A 19908-nucleotide genomic window follows, 5' to 3' on the forward strand; every position below is an offset into this window, starting at 1 on the left:
TGCTATTAATTAAATTAAAGGAATCTTATATGCAGATATAGATTTTGCTGGGTGTCTAGTTGGTCCTGTCTGGTCGGATGGGTTGAAAATGTTTTTTTTTTTAAAGAGAAACTGATCTCATTAAACATGATTACCAAATACAACTAGAACTTGAAGGAATCAAGTTAGATAATTACAGCATTTCTTTGGCAACAATAGAGGAAATACAAGATGGGCATATTTCAATGTCATAAAGATATTCTAAGCGTCCAAGAGCATCTTTTGCTAGGCTGTGTGTTGCCGAGTTTGCCTCTCGAAATACATGTGAAATTGTCCAGTGAGTGAAGGAGTCTAGCACTTGTCTTGCATCGCCTATAAGGCATCCACCCATGCTCCTGTTCGTAGTGTGATTTGTCATTAAGTCCACTACTTGTTTTGAGTCCCTTTCAAAACATAGCTGCTGTAAACCAAGCTCTCTACAGAAGACAGCTGCTATGAGTAAGCCATATGCTTCAATATCAAACGAATTTCCTTTCAGAGACCTGTTCGCATGTAGGGCTCCGATGACTAGGCCATTATGGTTCCTGATAAGGACTCCAATTCCTATTCTCCCCTCCCTCAAGTTTACAGCCGCATCCCAGTTGACCTTGAGGCACTATTTCTCGGGTTTTTTTTTTCCAGTTGTGGACCTCTGCTTGAATCTTGACACTTGCTTCCTGTGATTCCTGTAAGACCTCATTGTAAGCTAGAAATTCCGCTTTAGCCTGCTGAAGGACCACCGTGGGATGCTTGAAACCATTTCCATGAATGGCCTCATTCCTCCTAGCCCAAATTCCTTTCGCAATAACTACCACCTCATTAAGATCAAGTGGATCAAGTGTGTCTACCATTACTGACCATATATCAAAGAAAGTGTCATTATGGTGGGACATTTTTTGCACCTTTCTAGCACCTTGACTCCACACATCTTTAGCCGCATTGCAACCCCATAGCACATGGCCAGTAGTTTCAGCTTCCTGCATGCAGATTAGACAGGAATTATCTTCCATTATCGTCCTTCTTTTCAAATTAGCCATGGTGGGAAGTTCCTCATTGCATGCGCGCCAAAGAAACATCTTTGTCACGGGGGTTACATCTAGTTTCCATATTGACTTCCATACCATCGTGTCTCTACTCCTACCTGATGTTTCCCCTTCTAATTCCCTTTCCAACTCTTTGCTGAGGTGGTATCCACTCTTTACAGTGTAGATACCATTAGTTGTGAACTGCCATACCGGCGAGTCTTCTCTCCCTCCCATGCTAATTGGAACAGCTTTGATCCAATCAATTTCCTGTAGGTTGAACATTTCATGAAGAAAAGGTTCCTTCCACTGCATCAGTTGTGGATCAATGAGGTCACTAACTCTTTCACACCAGCAGTCTGCTTCTCGGGTGGACAGTAGCTTGAGATCAGGAGAGGATGGTATCCACCTATCGGTCTAAATGCTCACTTTATTTCCATTCCCTACCCTCCACATGAGACACTTCTTTAGCAGCTTAATTCCTGCATGGATACCTCTCCATACAAAGGATGGCCTTGACCCCATTCATGCTTCTAGAAACCCAACATTATTAAAATACTTCTGTTTGAGGACCCTGGCCACTAGAGAGGATGGATTTTGTAAAATCCTCCAGCCTTGCTTTGAGAGAAGGGCTAAATTGAAGATCCTCAAATCTCTGAAGCTGAACCCACTTGCCTTCTTGCTAAAGCTGAGTTTTTTCCAGTTAATCCATTGAATCTTGGATGTGTTCTCATCAAAGCCCCACCAAAATTTCCTCAGCATTTGATTTAGTTTACTTGTAATGGACACTGGTAGCAAGAACATCCTCATAGCATAGGCAAGGATAGCTTGGAGGACTGCTTTTTGTAAGACTTCTTTCCCTGCAGCCGAAAGGTGTTTGGTTTTCCAATTTGCTACATGGGCCCAAGTTCTATCAATAAGAGCATGGAAGGTTGCTATCTTGGTTCTGCCCACCATAGCGGGTAGTCCTAGGTACGTTTCAAAATTACCAGAAGATTTAACACCTGCCAACTGCAAAAGCTGTCGTTGGTTTACCTGGCCTGTGTTCTTGCTAAAAAAGATGGAGGACTTATCTTTGTTTAAAACCTGGCCCGATGCCTTCTCATATTGACCAAGGATTTTAAGAATACAAAGAAGTTCCGCAGGAGCTGCTTGGTAAAATAAGAGGCTGTCATTAGTGAAAAAAAGGTAGTTCACAGTGACAGGGCCTCTTCCTATTGGCGCAGGAGTCAAGTTACCACATATCTCAGCTCTATTAAGAAGGGAGAACAAGGCTTCAGCACAGATTATAAACAAATAAAGGATAAGGGGTCCCCTTGTCTAAGCCCCCTTGAAGACCCGAAAATCTGTTGGGGCTCCCCATTAATGAGAATTGAGTGGGACACAGAGCTAAGACAGGTCTGAATAAGGCTAACCCAATGCAAAGGAAAGTCCATTTTAGTCATAATAGCTTCAACAAATTTCCATTCTATCCTATCGTAAGCCTTGTTCATATATAATTTAAGGGCCATGAAGCCTTTTTTTCCTTTCATCCTTGTTTCCATTGAGTGTAGTATCTCGTAAGCCACTATTGTATTATAAGAAATAAGCCTGCCAGGCACGAAGGCACTCTAATTTGGGGAAATGAGCTTAGGCAGGATGCTTTTCAGCCTATTTGCAAGGGTTTTGGAGATAATTTTGTATAGCACATTACACAGGCTGATGGGCCTATATTCGGCTACTTTCTTGGGACATTTAACTTTGGGAATCAAGGCAATGAAAGTATCATTTACCTCAACGAGTGATCCACCTTGGTTGAGCACCTGGAGAGCAAAACTACACACTTCCACTCCCACCACTTCCCAATACTTCTGGTAGAAATGGGTTGGGAATCCATCAGGACCAGGGGATCCTAGAGGATTCATCTGAAAAACTGTAGCTCTAATGTCTTCTCGGGTGAAAGGGATCATTAACCAGCCTTTCATCTTCTCGGTCAGCTTGGTGTCCATAGTCTCTAGACAATCCTGAAAATTAGATGGGTGAGAAGTAGTAAATAGGGATGAGAAGTAACCTGTGATCATGTCCTCGATATCTGTTTGCTTAGTGACAACTCTCCCTTGTGCATCCTCAACAGATTGGATTGCATTGGTTTTCCTTCTTTGGCTGGCCTGCATGTGGAAATATTGGGTGTTCTTGTCACCATGTTTGAGCCAATGTTGCTTTGCCCTTTGTCGCCACTTTAAATCCTTTTCTACCAAAGATAACTCCACTTCCTTCTGAACATGCTTCATTTGTATGAGATTATCACCTGTACCAGTACTTTGAAGGTGATCAATCTTTGCCATCCCTTTTGTGATTGCCATTTGGCTTTCCTTTTGGCTTTTCTGTTTCCAAATCATCAGATCCTTTTGACAAGCACCAAGTTTCTATCTTAGTATTCTAGCATCACAGGCTCTCCCATATTCTGTCTTCCATGCCTTAGCTATTGTCTCCCTGCAATCACCTCTTAGTTCCCAGGCCACCTCGTACCAAAAAAACCTCCCTCCTTTTGTCCTTCTATTACCTCTATTATAGTTTTCAATGATAAGAGGAGAATGATCGGATTTTATTACAGGAAGGGCAGTGCACAATCCATTCTTAAAAACCTTATTCCATTCCTTGTTTGCAAAAGCTCTATCTATCCTTTCTTTTGTGAACACCCTTCCACTCCTATTATTAGACCATGTGAATCACTGTCCCTGAGAATGGATATCATTAAGTCCACAGGATTCGACTGCCAACCTAAATGCCTCTATTTGCTTATACGGTCTACTTGTTCCACCCACTTTTTCTTTTTGATGGAGGATCTCGTTGAAGTCACCTGCACACAGCCAAGCCATGGGACTAGGTGGTTTCAGCATCTTCAATAATTGCCAGCTGCTACTCCTTTTAGCAGTGTCGGGGTGGCCATAAAACCCTGTAAACTGCCATGTAGGTCCACTGCCCCTTCCTTAATCAGAGCACTGATATGCCATCTAGTGTAGTTTATTATGTTGACTTGCCACCCTTCCTTCCATAGTAGGGCGATACCCCCACTCAAACCCACACAATCCATTGCAAAACACCCATCCATCTTCAAACTCCTCCTCACCTCCTCCATTCTCTTTCTTCTGCTCTTAGTCTCCACAAGGAAGACTAAGTTAGGCCACTTTTCCTTAGTTAAATTTCTAAGGATTCTAACTGTCCAAGGGTTCTCAAGCGCTCAGCAGTTCCATACTAAGGTGCTCATTGGCGAGGGCAGGGCTGAGCTCCAGCCTCTACCTTTTCATAGTAATTCTCCTTGTCTCATCATACCTCTTGGTTCTCTTAACACCATTACCCTTTTCATGTACCCTCCTTTTACAGCCTCACTTGTAAATTGTTCTCAGGGACTGGTTTGAGATGTTTGCCAGAAGCTTTCCTTCACTGTCTTCTGTATGAGAGACTCTTCCTCTTGCTAGTCTCTTCCATTTTCTTGTGTTATTCTTTAAAGTCAACGTAGCAGATGCCTTGAGAACATCTTTGACAAAAAGGTTATCGGTCACCACCCCGTTCCTGCTACCATTTTCCTTAGATTCATTCTGCCCCACAACTGGTGCAACATCACTAGTATCCAATCCTTCGCTGACTTTTCCTCCAAACACGGGTCTCATACTAGTATATTTCAACTCACTTACTATAAAAGTTGTTGTGTCAGGCTCTATTTCCATTCCCATCGTAGTGCCCTGTACATCTTGGGAACTAGTTTTACCTTCGGAAGTAGAAACCTCATGCACGTGCCTTGTTTCCAAGTTGACTGGGAATTTCCTTGCGACCTGATCTTTTAGGGGGGGACCCTAGGGAAGAACCAGAGTAATCACCATTTCCCAAGTTTCCTACTGTTGACAGTTGTACTTTAGACCCTCTAAGTTCCTTTTCCTCTTTTTCTGCTGAGACCTTTACCTGCCTTCCTGCTGATACTTGCTGATTGACAGCCTGAGGTTTTTCCCCTGCCTCCTTATTGTTCCCCATGTTGGTCGTTGCCGTTGGTGGAGCCACCGTATCTGCGGCTGTAAAAAATGTTGGTGTTTCTCGGTTGCCCTCGTAGCCAAGGGCCAAACTGTTGTCGTTGATCCTCATCAGCTGGTTGTTCAGTTCTTAATCGAGCACAACTCTTACCCTTGTGGAAAAGCACTCCACATTGGAAGTAGAAATTTTACAATCTTTCGTATTTGAAAGAAATCCAGTGTTGTTTCTCGCCTAATATCAACCACTTACCTCTCAGCAAAGCTTTATACAGGTTCACAGCAACCCTCACTTGCATGCATCTTCCCCATGCACATCCGTTTGCTTCAGTATCTACTCTAATAACATGTCTAATGGAAGCCGCAAACTGTTCCCCGAAATCTTCTGTCATGGTGGCTAGGGGAAGATTGTGGAGTTGAACCCAGAACGGTTCAAAAACAAGTTGTATTGCGTTAATGGAGACTGTTTCATCAACTTCTATCAACATGAGAAGGTGTCTATCAAAAAACCAGGGACGACCACTTAGAACCTTCTCTTTATCTCCCAGGTTCTGAAACTCAATCAAAAAGCAATGTTCTCCCAGTTCCTTAAACCTAACCCACCATTCCAACCTCTAAACTTGTGACATTGTGGTCCTGAAAGCTTCACTGTTAATGCCCTTCTCGGACAACGACCTCCCAACAATGCAGTGTTCTCCCCTTCTATCTTTCTCCTTTGATGATTCATGTTTGACATGGAACAATGAACTTTCTTCTTGTGATAAGTGTAGTCTCTCACAGCGTTTTGCCAAGTCCTCTGCCTCCATTAAATCCTAGCTCCAAACAGAAACAAAGACTAAGCTCATAGAGTGTGAGACGTAAACCTTTGAGCACAAAAGCACTGGAACCTCACACTTCCTCTACGGAAAGGAAGGCACTTCGTAGATGGAGGCTTCAACATGGATTAGGTATCCACATATTTTGAACCTACATATAATAACATGATTTATCATATGACATATTAGTTAATTGATATAATATATTATTTAACATTTTATATAGTCAGTGGTGATCTATTGGATGAAAATCATATAATTAACTTATACAACTACTATATAAAATAATATTATATATATATATATAAAATATTTAAAAATATATATATGCATTCAGTCTGGTTCGGTCCAAAAAAAGCACACCTCAGGATTGGATCGAATTTTTCTACATGTTGGGACCGAAACCAACCAATAAGACTATCAGTCTAGTCCAGTCTAGGCCGATAAACTTACAATTCTAGTTGTGTAAGCGTCATGTACTCATTTTAAAAATTAATTTTTTCATGTGGGTCTCATATTGACTCAATTTTTTTTAAAAAAAGAATATATAACGCTTGCATACTACTACAAATATCATTTATCTATTAATTATTATTTTCTTCCTACTAATACACTGATGCACATCTCCAATTACTCTTAATTAAAATTAAAATCAAAATCATAATAAAAAACCAAAAATAAAATTAAATAAAAAATAAAACCCGATTTGCATCACTAGTCGTAGCGGCTATCTAGTACATTTACGCTATGAGTAATGTTAGGTACAAGTCCCAAATATACAAGTCTTGTATAAGCCTTTTGTGAAAATGTGGGTCACATAAAAAAAAATAAGTTTTTCATATTTGTTCATAGTGAGATCATTTTTTTTATAAAAAGACTTGCACGAAACTTGTGCATTTGAGACTCGTAAATATAATCTCTCTTTACAAAAAAAAAAAAAAAAAAAAAAAAAAGACGCTTAAAATGTGATAAGCCACCCCGTGTAATTTGAGGTTATAAAATTTAGACGAAAACTAGAATTGTTTTTATATTGATTTTTATTAAATTTAAGTAAGTAAATTCTAGACCATTAACTAAAAATCTTAGAATTTCATCTTATTTAAGGGACTAGTGGAAACCACACCGAATTCTAGATTGGGTCGATGCGTGACCGCTCTAACCATCTCGGCAATCAACGTAAGATATAAGTGAAGTGAAAAGAACATGACACTTTCCCCGTACAATGATGATTAATATTTTTCTTTTTATCATTCTTTCAACCATACTATTTTTGTTGTGAAATGCACCACGTCTACATACAACAATAATGAGACAGATAGTGAAATAGTACAGAAACATAGAAATCAAACGCGCACACACAATACACAATATTTAACGTAGTTCGACAACGTGCCTATCTTCATAGAGTTGCAAAAAATTTTATTCTAGAGTAAATTACAATCACACAATGAGTAACAAGAGCACCACTCTACTCACACAATCTTGACTCTCTCTAAGACTTTTTCTCTTTCACAATATACTCTACACCTTTTGCCTCTCTTTGTTCTTCAATTTGATACTCACTCACTCGGAATATATGAAATAACATTCATATATATAGCAAACGGGGCTGAAAATCCTAATCTAGCAAAACAGGTTTCTTCACTCGAGCAATGTCGAACACGCCGCAAGCGATTAACCAATCCAACATTAGCTCGAGTAGACTGTCGAACGAGATTCGAGTGAAGTTTTTGCTCAAGTTTCGCTTGAGTCAACTGTCAAGCGTGACTTAAGTGAACTCACTGCCTGAGTTTCACTCAAGCGCCAAGTCGCTGAGTCTATCTCTTAATGTAGAATCTAATTATTGAAAAACTATCTGCACCTTTTCCAGCTCACAAAACCTATCAGGCTCCATAACCCAACATTTTCATAGTATTTTAATTTAGAATCTAATTATTGAAAAACTATTTATTATTTTCTACTTATTTATCAAATATTTAATATTAAATTCAGAAATGGTGAATAAACTGGCGATGAAGAATATTTTCCTTTTCCCTAAGGTTGGACTTGACAACTATCGAGCCCATTGACTCGTTCTCGAAAACCCACACAGTTGCAAAGCTTGGATGCTCGTTCTTAGTGGTAACCCACTAGCGACGATTGTGGCACTAGTGTCAACACTCGGCATTTGCTGGAGAAGACGCTGCGTTGATGTTGATATATGGGTGCGAGTGTGAGAACACTCGGCTTTGATGCGAGGTAGGAGATGTGCTCAACTATGCTAGGTGGCGAGGAGGAAAACTCCTGACGAAGCTATTTCCTCCTTTGTTCACCAAAAGTGAGTGGAGGCACTCGGCTTAGGTTTGGGTAGGAGATGGTCTCGACCGCACTGTCATTTTGGAAAATTCTCCAAAAACCAAACTTGTTGGTGTAATCCAAATCACAAGAGTTTGAGACTCGAAAACTTGAGCCAAGTAGCAAGACATCTGGTAAACATTCAATTTCTGTAATGCTCAAGCAAGGCCTGAGGTGTCAGGGCAGGGCTCGAGGGCGAAGCGGTCCTTTTGTTATTTGCTTTTTGTTGCCCGCAACACTCTTTGTCGCTGGGCTGCATGGCACTAGGGCCACATTGGGCAAATGTCAACTGGGAGCACTCGAATGGAGTCAATGGTAGACGTAGTCCACCACTGCCTGGCATTAAGCTGCATGGTGCTAGGGTTGTATCGGGTGAGTTTCAATTGGGAACACTCGGTCGGCCTCAATGAGAGGCAGACTCGACCAATTCGCTCCAATGGCGGGAGGCTGAGCTTGACCAATCTATTGCAGTGTAAGACATGCTCGACCGCCCTGAGTGGTCTTTGCCAAAAACCAAATAGGTTAGTTTGGATAATCCAAATCACAAGTTTGAGATTTGCATACTTGAGCCAAATGGTGCGATGTGTGGTTATCATCCCGATCCCTGCAGTGCTCAAGCAAAGCCTGAGGCATTCAGATAAGGCTTGAGGGCTATATGATCCTTTAGATTCGTGGGGCAAGCTTTGCTATTGCTAGGGAGAGTGTTGTTTCCTATGAAACTTTGCTGCTCGAGGGGAGCATTAGGCAAAGTACATGGTGACGGTCTGGTTTTGCAGTAGTGAGGCATTCAAGGAACTTGACAGATTTTCCTTTACTGGAGGACCTTTTCTTTGTAATAATAGAGCTTCCGAAAATCCATGATACTCTGTCCATGTCAGACGAATGAATTCCAGTTTTTTATTCTCTAGTGACTATCTTTGTTCTTGCTTGTTTTGAAATGGTATCAAGTTGGAAACTTTCCTTGTTGGTGCTTCATGACCCCGCTTCTGTTGGTCATTTTATTATTTGATGAACCGTGTACGAGCAACATTCTGTGGGCGAGCAAGGGAAAAGGTAGTGGCGAGTTATATTTGAGTTCTATACTGGGAAACCATTGTTTGCCCATCGCAGGTAGGATGGTTGTTTCTTCTCCATTATTGGCCAATGACTTACAAGCTGGCCTTACATGGCAGCTTTCGGCTGGTAAGCCATTGTTCGGCCACTGCACTGCCGTGTGTAGCGGTCTCTTGTTTCTTTTCTGTGGGCTTGGGCGGAGCTAGGTGGAAACCTAGGTGGATCAATTAGACATTCACGGTGGTAAGTGGTATGTATTTGGTGTTGCTTCTTCCACTAGAACTGTGGCACAAGCAATGTTGGTCAATGTTTTCTGTCGGCTTGGAGGTGTAGTGACCGGTGCTGGATAAGTGGCCGGAACCTGGATATTAAGTGAAAGTTGTCAGTCGTTCATGGGCTGAGTTGCAGTGCAAGTACTGCTAGTGGTCGTGGATTCGGTCTTCCATGGACGTATGGTTCACATGTGGTTCTACTTTTGTTGTGTGTTTCGTTACCCACCACATGGTTTTCTGCCTACTGTTTCCTTTCGGGTGACTGCCACCATGAGTTGCTTGAGCTTGTCTCTATGGGTGAGGAAACTTCCAAGGTGTACAAGGTTGGTGAGGGTGGCGAGGAGCTTCCGTGTCTTGCAATGTTGGTCGCCATAGGGTGGCGAGATGCTGCATCGGGTGAGGCTTGTTGCTGCGTGCTTGTTGCCCACTAGAGGTGTTGCATGCTTCTTGTCTGCCACAAGGTTGGAGAGCTCGGTTGGGGTGTCGCTGACTGCCATGCCCAGCTTTTTTGGCGTTATTCCTCACCTCTATGGAAGTCCGCCGGTGACAAAAATTATCATCGTCGGTCTCAGTGGCTTCTCATAACGTATTACACACTGAGAATGATCAAGCTGCAAGCTGTCGTCTCCCTGCTACAGCAGCTGCATGAAAGTCTAAAATCTGGAGAAGGATGATTTCTGCTTCCTTGTATTTTAATTATTATTCTTTTCATTTGTTGGTAGATATATTTCCTTTATTAGCTGGCTTCTATTTTTGGTATAGCATTTAGTTAGTTTGTTAGGCAGTGTGTATATACGAGGGTCTTTGTATCGTGCTTTCCATTCATTCCAGAGGATATATACAGTACCTTTTCTGTCCTTCATGCGTCATGCTCTCTGCACTCCCTTCTTCCTTTCTGAAATCTTACATAACGGGCATGTGGGTACCATTGCTGCCGTGTAGTTGTTAAATATTTTAACATAAACATTAATAATTGGATCTTTAATTTTCTATGCAACAATAAAATAATGATAATTAAACATGTACCTTTCTCCATTTGTTTGATGAAGAATTTGATTTGACTATGAGAGAATGATCACCCTAGCAACTTAGCCTTACAAGTGTCTCCCGATGGCTAGAGGCACTCTGATGTTGTAGGTGAGAATTCTTTAACCTCTCAGTATTATTTATAGACTTCTGACCATCACTAAGACTTTGTGTTTGACTGTGATTAGAGATATAAAATTAATCTTATCTCTTAGGAGTTTTCTTATCCCATTATAACTCATCTATTAACTGATAAGTTTTGAACTATTCCAAACTCTATCAAGATGGGTGTGTGGGACATTAAGTTTAAATAAAACTCTTACAGTAGTCGCTTACGAGAATATAGCTAGCGGATGGTTTACCTGCTAGCTTCCAACTCATGTGGTGTGCCTGCACGAGGCGTAGACATAATCCATGCTCATCGGTGCTTTTCACCGGGGGTGCGCCGGTTGGTCACAGAAACTTCCAGCTAGTCAGATGTCGTCAACGACGACCCCATTTCTCCACGGGCAAGCTGGATGTTCTCGTGTTTAAAGAGACTGGTGGATTTCTAGTGAGAGGATTTGGCGAGGAGCTGGCGGGAAAATCCCAGGCGGATTTTTTGGATGTCCTGCCACAACGGTTGGAGTTCTCTGTTGTCGTGCGAAGGAAGTGAAACCGACTGCCAACGTGAGCTTCACGGTTGTCATGGGATGTGCCCACTATGAATGGCATGCATAGCGTGTGCATGGGTCTTCCTCTCATGTGCATCGTGTGTGTCACAATTTTTTTTGGTGTAACAATATTGTAAAAAATAGTAATAAAAAAGGATGTTCGATGAAAATCACAAAAATCTGATTTGCTCCTTCAGAGATGACTTCATAAGTTAGGAAATCATCATTCTCCCACTTTTGGTGTAGAGACTAAGTCGATCCCACAGACGATTCCAACTGTTAATACATAAATTTGCACAACAAGGTGGAATAGAGGAGAGAGTATCCTCGATCTACGATGATGATATAGACATTGATACAATACTTTTAATGTCCACCCATTGAATAAATAATAAATAAGCAAATAAAAGATAAATAGAGAGACATTAATTTACCTGATTTGGTGTAATGCCTACATCCACGGGTTATTTGGAGGCAAATTCTATTATGATAGGTGATTTTACATATCTCTCATGACCTCACATATCTCTCAATACAATGGAGAAATTTAAGATTTTCGGAGGTTGAAGTTGATGCCTCCCTTGAGAGAATATATTTTGGAGTCATTGTGTGTGAAAGAGTCTATGCGTAGAGAAGTCGTAGAGAGTCTCCCTTAATTTGTGGATATCTCCTATTTTTATAGAGGTATTTTTTCTTCTTTGGAGTGATTGAATCATATTTATCTTATGAAGCTCTTTCCTTTTTATGAGTCTGAGTCAATTTTTCTTATCTCTTATTGGTCTTATCAGTTAGCTTTATCTCTTCCTTTATTATTGGTAATAGGTTTTCAATGAACTGAATCCAGCCAATTTTATCCCTAACATTATAGTTTGAATTTCCCTTTACTGACACATTGCGACTAATTTTAAGTAAATAAATTATACTTTTGTATTTGTTAGGATGCTATTATTCGACTAATTTTAAGTAAATAAATTCTACTTTTGTATTTGTTTGGACGCAATTATTTTTAATGGTCAGAATTTTAAAAAGAATTCCTATAATTGAATCAGTTTTTTCGGGTAGAATTATATATATATAAATGTTTCTCATAATTGATCTCACAATTTATTTTAGTAGGTGCAAATAGGGGTGGCAATTTGTAGACGAGATGGTAGAGAGAATCTAGTATTTTAGTCTTCCTACTTTTGTGCTCAGTGGAGCCATTTTGTTTTGAATATATATTTTTAAATTTTTTTTAATAACTCAATGAGGTAAAGTAAGTGATATAAATTATCGGTATAGTAGCATTACTCATATTATAAACTCCAATAATAACAAATATGAGCACATGTCCAGAATTACAATTCCAATAATTAAAACATAAGCATATTGAAAAATACTAATATTACGATCTAATAATAAATAAAATTTTAATTTGAAATAAAATTCAAACGGATTATTACGAGTTAATTTCGGATTAAGTGAATTGATCCGTTATTGATCCGAATATATTTATATAAAATCCAAACACATTAATTTTTTATCGTGTTCATATTAGATTCACGGGTCATGTTACTGTTACTGTTACATGTTACCACTCGTAGGTGCAAAGAGAAAAAATTTCAAAATTTCACGAAATTATATAAAATCTTTGTTGCTTGAACTTGGTTTGCTAGTTATTTGAATCTAAAGCAACAACACAAACCAATAGCTAAGATCCATCGGACCAAAACTTTTGTTGCAAACAAGTGTTCATGTGGCTTAAGTGTGTTGGTGGAAGTGGGGTTATTATTATTATTAATTTTAAATTATTGATTATTTAGATGAGTCATCTTACAAACTATATTATTGACCACTAGTGTTAATTTGGATCGGATTTTTTTACTTGGTTTGAAACTCGATAATTTTTATTTTTTATTTAAAATTTTGAAAATGTTGTAATGATTAATTTGAAAAGTTATAATGATTAGTTTAAAAATTTTATATTTAAATTATGTTTGGAAATAAGATGAGATAAAATAAAATGAGATTAGACACCTAACAAAATATGGATACAGAATTAAAAATATGGATGAGTAATGTTATACACTACACTTTCATCCTATTTTGATCATACAAAGTTGTATGAGATACATTCATCACCATTAGATGATAAAGAAATATGTAGTAAATAGTCATTTAATAGTAATAAATATATCACATTATATATAGTGAGATGAAAGTGAGATGATAATATGTTGTATAACATTTTCCTTTTTAAATTTCAATACAAAATATAATAAATAATTAAATTTTTTAAAATTTTAAAATATTAATAATATTAAAAAAATAATATTTTATTATTTCAACTCAACTCAACTCAACTCATCATCCGAACACAGCCTTAAATTTTTAAATTGCTCTTTTAAATTTCGTCAAATTCTTTGAACCGATTTCCACTATAATTTTTTATGGTTCCGACTTTTCACAAGAATCTTCCCTTATGGGTTGAAGTTGGAGAGTCGGAACCTCCACGCACACGCACCCTCTCACGCCAACGCGTTTTGGAAAAGTCTAGCTTCTTCGATCGTAAACAACGAACGGTACAAAACACCGTCTCATAGACAACTGACTAATCCAATAATCCATCAATGGCTTCCATCTACAGCTGCAAGGAGTGCGGGACCAACCTCAACCTTCGCACAGTGCATCTCTTCCCACCGGACTTCTACTTCGAGGCCGGCAACAAGGGTACGCTTTCCTTCTCGTGTGTCGACGACTCCAAATTCCGGTTCGAAAAGGAGGACAAGATCAGACCCTTCTTCGAGACCGTCAATTACTGGGGGATCCAGAGGAAGAGGACCAAGATCAAATGCAATAACTGCGGCCGTCTTGTCGGCTACGTCTACGACGACGGTCCTCCTCTCACAGACAGCCCCGGTCAATTCCACATGGGTCCTAGCCAAGTCATACCCAGAGCTGCCAGGTATAGGTTCAAGATCAAGGCGCTTCAGATCACAACGGAAACCTGAGAGTTCGTTTCTGGGTGGTGTTTATACCTCATGGGGTTTTGGGTTGATTTGAGCTTTCCAAGCCTAGGTTTTGTTTTGGTACAATTTACAGATTGAATTCTTAATATACTTGTAAAAAATATCAGTACATATTTTCCAATAGATGTGTTTCACTAGATGTTTAAGAAACAATCAAATAAAAGTTTCTCTTTTCCTTTTTCCAGAAAAATCAACGGATGTAGTTATGATATATGAACAGGTTGCTTTGTTTTCTGTAATTTCACTAGTAGACGCCATGGATCATATATTGTTGACTGACTCTTGGTTTTGATTCAAAGCTTAGTAACATAGTTTGTCTGATGATTGTTTCTTTCCAATGCTAGTTTATCTAGAACACCGATAACCGGCAAAACACTCCAACCAAATGTTTGCATCATGCAGCAATTACTTCAGAATGCAGGCTAATGTTTTGCACCCAGAATGAGTTACCTTCTCTGCAGTAAGATGCCACATGAAACGCAAACAAAATCCACACCCATGTATCAATCCATCCATGTGCTAATCCTTCGGGTTCTACTCTCGGTGAAGCAGATGGTTAAAATTGTTTAAAAAATTTACGAATTCTATGGCATGTATCTCATCTGAGAAGCAAATCAGGCTTAACGAAAGGGGAAATCTCTTGGAATTCTCTTAGATTACTAAGGCAACCGAGAAAAGTAAGCTTTCAATAGTTCCTGTTTGTTAATCGAGAATATTGAACCAATCCTACTCCATCATAATTCAAATGGTCTACTTCCAGTGGCTACAATGAGCTGCATCGTTCATCCTACTTTACTACAGCAGGTGTTTTCCTTTCCCATAACTTCGGAGCAACCAAACAGTAAAATCATCTAATAAACGGAGAATTACGGTCTCTTCGGGACTGAGTATGCCAAACTGAACCATAAATCGTAGGTGGGATTCGTTGCAACTTAAATTTCTGGTGTTTGTCGTTCCTTAGAATTTCTGGTGGCAACAACCAGTCAGTTTTTCTGTCTTCTGCTCTTCACATACGACTAAATCATATTTACTCGGTCAACCTTTATAAATTTAAATTAATATACCAATCTATGAGGATACGATTTGAAAGGTAGGTTTGGATTAGTAGCTCTGGTGTTGGGCTTGGTCATGGAAGTGGATGTTCATGGTTTTGGACTCTATTTAGCCTGTTCTTTTGTGATCTCGTTATCTCTTACACTGCTCCAAACTGAGAAAATTAGCAACTGCGAATTAGACAAAAAGTTTCCCATGATGAAGCAAATAAAGGAAGAAACTCCAATTGGAGCTGCAAAGACAAAACAAGCTGTCGTGCCGCCACCTCCACCACTTCCACTTCCAAGGTTCTGGGTTAAGAAAACTGTTGTAGTGAGTGTGACCAATCTAGAGATTGCCAGATTCTGGAGGCAGAAGCGCATTGAGCAAGAAGATCACCTCCTTGCTGCAATCAAGGCTGCAGCACGTTTAAGGGCCCGCAATGTTTCTGTGAGATCTTTTAACAAGCATTTTACCTATCTGATTCAGCACTCATTGACTAATCATAAGCATATCTTGATATCTATAGAACTAGTATCAGAATTCCAGCTCTTTTTTGTTTGTTTGTTTCCTTTCTCTTTTTCAACATTTGGTATAAAACCTGCAAACTACCAAGTTTTTACCTCACATAGTAGAAGGGTGTAGCGTTGAGGACTGTGACTGGAGACATTAGGGCCCCAAAACATGAATGACAAAGAAGGGATGGAACCATAGAGTAAATATGTGGGGCAAAACTATAAAGAGACTTCTTTTGGGAGGGAATTAACTTTGAGAGAATATACCTTATAAAGATATTGTAGTGGGTTTGGGTATTGTATGCCTTGCAAACATATATATATATATATATACATATATATGCATACATGGATCAGAACAAGCTAGCTGCAACACCCAAACATTTTAATGTCTTACAGCTGCTTAACCTGTTGAAGGTCGTGTATGGTGTATAGGAGGAAGACTACAAGTGCTTTGAAGAGTCCTTGATGGATGCGGATGAAGATGCCAAGGATAACATTAACACCACTGCTGCTACCAATGACAGCAAGAAAGATGAAAAGAGTAATGAAATTCGAGTGGGAATAAAGGACTGGTTAGTTTTCTTTCTTAGTTTTGACTGAACAAGTGATGTTTTATAACGTCGAGACTTGATAAATGCTTGCAACTGACCTCCAAGATTAGAAGTTGTTTTGTACTAGTTTACAGTTCACTGAAATTTCTTTGATTGGTATTTAGAGGGGAGGGAACAAAATGATGACCTCTGATTGGAAAAATATGTTCCATAGTCAATATACAAACTCTTCTTTCAGAAACGAATCTGATTATGGAAGTCTTGTTTACTGATTTATTTTTAGAGAAATGATATTTGCAGTTGTGAATGCGTAAGCACCGTGCAATCACTTTGAAAAAAGTGAATAAATATATGACCCACATGAAAAAATAATAATTTTTTAATTGTGGACCTCACTCTTTTTCAAAGCAACTACACAGCGCTTGCGCACTCTACGACTGCATGTAACATTACTCGGGAGAGTGAGATTTTCCTGCAGGCTGCAAAGATCCTTAGATTATCCATAAAGTGAAAAGGAAACAACAATAACCAAGAAAAGCTCTCGTAAGATCTGATCTCTAAATTGAAATTGCAGGTGGACAAAAAGCAAGTATGCATACTTAAACCAGCCAGCCATGGAGTCCCTTGAACCACCCAAAAGAAGAACTTCCACTTACACTCCCAATTGTTTCTCTTACAAGCCTACTCCCCTGCATGCTACCTCTCTTGGCGTGTTTTAGACCATTGGAGATGCTTCAATTAATTGTATTTTCTTTACATTTATGTCGGTTATACTTGAAAGTTGTGTTCTTTTCAACAAGCATGCTGTCGTATTGTTAATACTTCTGGACAAATCCCAGAGAAATGAATTGAAATCAGTCTCCATTTGCTGATTTTCTTGTGTAAGTGTAAAGCTGCAAGACATTTTCAGTCGCGTGTGCGCCACAAGTTGGCGTGTCTCCTCAGAAATTTAAGAATTGGTTGTGATGAAATTGGTATTTGTTTGAACAACTAACTTAAATGCATACTTGTCACCTGCAACGTTAATATTTGTATATCTAATTCCTAAATTTGCCATGTATCTGTCAATTCAAATTATTCAAAACCAATCAAACGGATGAAAATTGATATTCAGCACAGAATATCTCCAACATTGCTTGCCATTATAGTTTCACTCCTTGTTACAAATTTGCATCATTAAAATAACAAATAATGTAATATTCCAAGGAAACATGTTCTCCCGGCATTGCCGGTAAAACCACATATTAAAAACACCCAAATCACGGAATCTTGCAGGATGCACGTCCATTATGATGAGGTGAGATTATTCATCAATCTTCAATTTTTTAAAGAAAAAATAAAAGATAATCCAAATGTGATTAAAAAAAAAAAAAAAAAACCCACATTTTATATAGTGAAATGAACGTAAGATAGAAATGTCCTATGTAGCATTAATCGAAAAATCTATTGCAGGTGGTCTACTAATAGAAAAGTGCCTACTATTAAGTTTGATTGTGTCTGAGGTGATGGCTGTGATGGATATGAATATGTTCAGTAGGTGGGAAAGAGTTTCAGGTGATTAAAGACCATAATCACATGGCAGAAGGCGAGTAAAGGATCAAACTACATCAAACGCACCGTATGAGCTCAAGGATAAAGGCAACAACTCATATCCCCCTAATGTCGGGATTAGTCCATAAAGATAAACTTTAAGAAAGCGTAACCCATATGGAAACCTGATGAACCATATCCCAATGAGATAAGAATCTCTTAACATAAGCCCAAGCAAGATAAGATATCCGTGCCAAATGGGAACGAGGAGGTGCAACCACTTCAAAGTGATGATAGCTAAACAAGAGCAACCTCCAAGGTAGTCGACTGGAAAACGACAGGAGAGATTGGTAGAGGGCATAGGAGTGAGTGCCCGAGGAGGGGTAAGAACCCAAGAAGGGAGTGCTCCCCCCGTCACAACCCTGCCAGACCAAATTAGCCTCTTAGTGAGATCTGAACTATAATAGGGGGTTTGATGGAGGCAGAGCATCATCTTCCATGAAAAAAGCTCACTTTAGGAAAGTAAGGAATGAAGAAGTGTTTGTTTTTTATAGACAATCGAAGCAAACTAAAACCAAATAGATTACTACCATAACCTTCGGGGATGAAGATTGTGATGACGTGTTGTGAAATACACTATCCGTAAGATCTTGATTGACAATGAGAGATCGGTGAACGTCCTTTTCTAAGACATGTTGCTAAATATGAGCATTGAGCAAGACAGATTGTGTTCGACCCCAATGCCATTGGAGGGGTTCTCAGGAGAGACAATGCAGCTAGTACGTGCCATTGCATACCTGTTATAGTGAGAGCGGGTTCTCGCACGAGTACAACAATGATAGACTTTTTGGTAGTTAAAGCTCATTCCTCGTACACAATCATCGGTCACCCAACGTTGAACAAGATGGGGGTAGTCACCTTGACCTACCACTTAAAGATGAAGTTTCAACTAGATGCGGGCGCCGGGGAATTCTGTGGCGAACAAGTGTTGGTTCGTTAATACTATGTGCAAGAACTAAAGAACGAGGGTATGGATGTGCAGACCACTGAAGAAGGAGAGGTCAAAGAAGCGTCTTCACCACCAGAACTCATCAAGTGGGGAATCGAGATGCGGGACGAGGAAAATCTGAAGCAAGGAGAGGCTGCTGAGCCCCTAGAGCTAGTAACTTTGTATCCATATCGACCAGATGCAATGGCTCGAATAGGGACTCAAACAATGCCATAACTCAGGGAGTAGTTGAAACAACGCCTAATCAAGCATAGAGACGTGTTTGCATGGAGTCATGAGAACATGCCTGACATAGATGTAGAGATGATGAAAACTGCCATGTGTTGACCCAGATGCTAAGAAAGTATGATAGAAGCGAAGAAGCTTTAGTGTAAAGAAATATTTAGCGATTGTAGAGGAGGTGGAACACCTCTTGTAAGCGAGGTTCATCTGAGAGGCTCATTACCCGAAATGGCTCTCAAATGTTGTGTCAGTGAAAAATGCAAACGAAAAATGACGGATGTGTGTAAATTTTACAGACCAAAATAAGGCATACCCAAAGGACAGCTTCCCTTACAGTGGATCGACCTGGTAGTGGACTCCACACTAGGCCACCAAATGCTAAGTTTTATGGATGCCTATTCCGCTACAACTAGATATGGATGACTGAAGGTGACCAAGAAAAAATTTTCTTCATAACAGGCCTAGGACTCTATTACTATCAATTAAGGCCATTCGGCTTGAAAAATGTGGGGGGTGAGTTATCATAGCATTGGCAATGGATTAGCCAAATGCCAATGCAAGTCTAAACTTTAGCTAAATGTGAGAAAAAGCCTCCACATTGAACTAGCCAATGGTCCAAAGCTTAAGACTTGATAAATAGTAAATCTTAAGTCTTCTCCAAACATGGCTAGCTACTATTCACAATAAAAAGTAATATTTTATTATTTCATCACTTCCTTCTCTCTTTGAATGGTAAAACATGCACATTATTTCTATTGATTGATAGATTAGACACATTATTTTTACAAAACATGAAGATCTAAGATTTTACAAAACATGAAGATCTAAGAAATATATAAATTGT

General features: G+C 39.3%; 2 protein-coding genes across 2 annotated transcripts; both read left to right on the top strand.

Annotated features, from left to right (window-relative positions):
• Positions 1–13653: 13653 nt before the first annotated feature.
• LOC121263439 lies at positions 13654–14413 on the top strand. Its single transcript, XM_041166327.1, has one exon. The coding sequence runs from the start codon at positions 13804–13806 to the stop codon at positions 14182–14184; it is 381 nt and encodes a 126-aa protein (XP_041022261.1). The 5' UTR covers positions 13654–13803; the 3' UTR covers positions 14185–14413.
• A 902-nt stretch (positions 14414–15315) lies between these two features.
• Positions 15316–17274, top strand: LOC121263440. The gene is made up of 3 exons (XM_041166328.1): positions 15316–15684; positions 16185–16324; positions 16878–17274. Exons 1-3 carry the CDS (start codon positions 15331–15333, stop codon positions 17020–17022), a joined length of 639 nt encoding a protein of 212 aa, XP_041022262.1. The 5' UTR covers positions 15316–15330; the 3' UTR covers positions 17023–17274.
• Positions 17275–19908: the final 2634 nt, after the last annotated feature.

The sequence above is a fragment of the Juglans microcarpa x Juglans regia genome, chromosome 4S (assembly GCF_004785595.1).
Source record: "Juglans microcarpa x Juglans regia isolate MS1-56 chromosome 4S, Jm3101_v1.0, whole genome shotgun sequence".
Lineage (NCBI taxonomy): Eukaryota > Viridiplantae > Streptophyta > Magnoliopsida > Fagales > Juglandaceae > Juglans > Juglans microcarpa x Juglans regia.

Coding starts and splice junctions, on each gene's coding strand:
- LOC121263439 (XM_041166327.1), top strand. CDS start 13,804: ATGGCTTCCATCTACAGCTGCAAGGAGTGCGGGACCAACCTCAACCTT.
- LOC121263440 (XM_041166328.1), top strand. CDS start 15,331: ATGGAAGTGGATGTTCATGGTTTTGGACTCTATTTAGCCTGTTCTTTT. Junction 15,685..16,184: donor TAAGGGCCCGCAATGTTTCT/GTGAGATCTTTT, acceptor TATGGTGTATAG/GAGGAAGACTACAAGTGCTT. Junction 16,325..16,877: donor CGAGTGGGAATAAAGGACTG/GTTAGTTTTCTT, acceptor TTGAAATTGCAG/GTGGACAAAAAGCAAGTATG.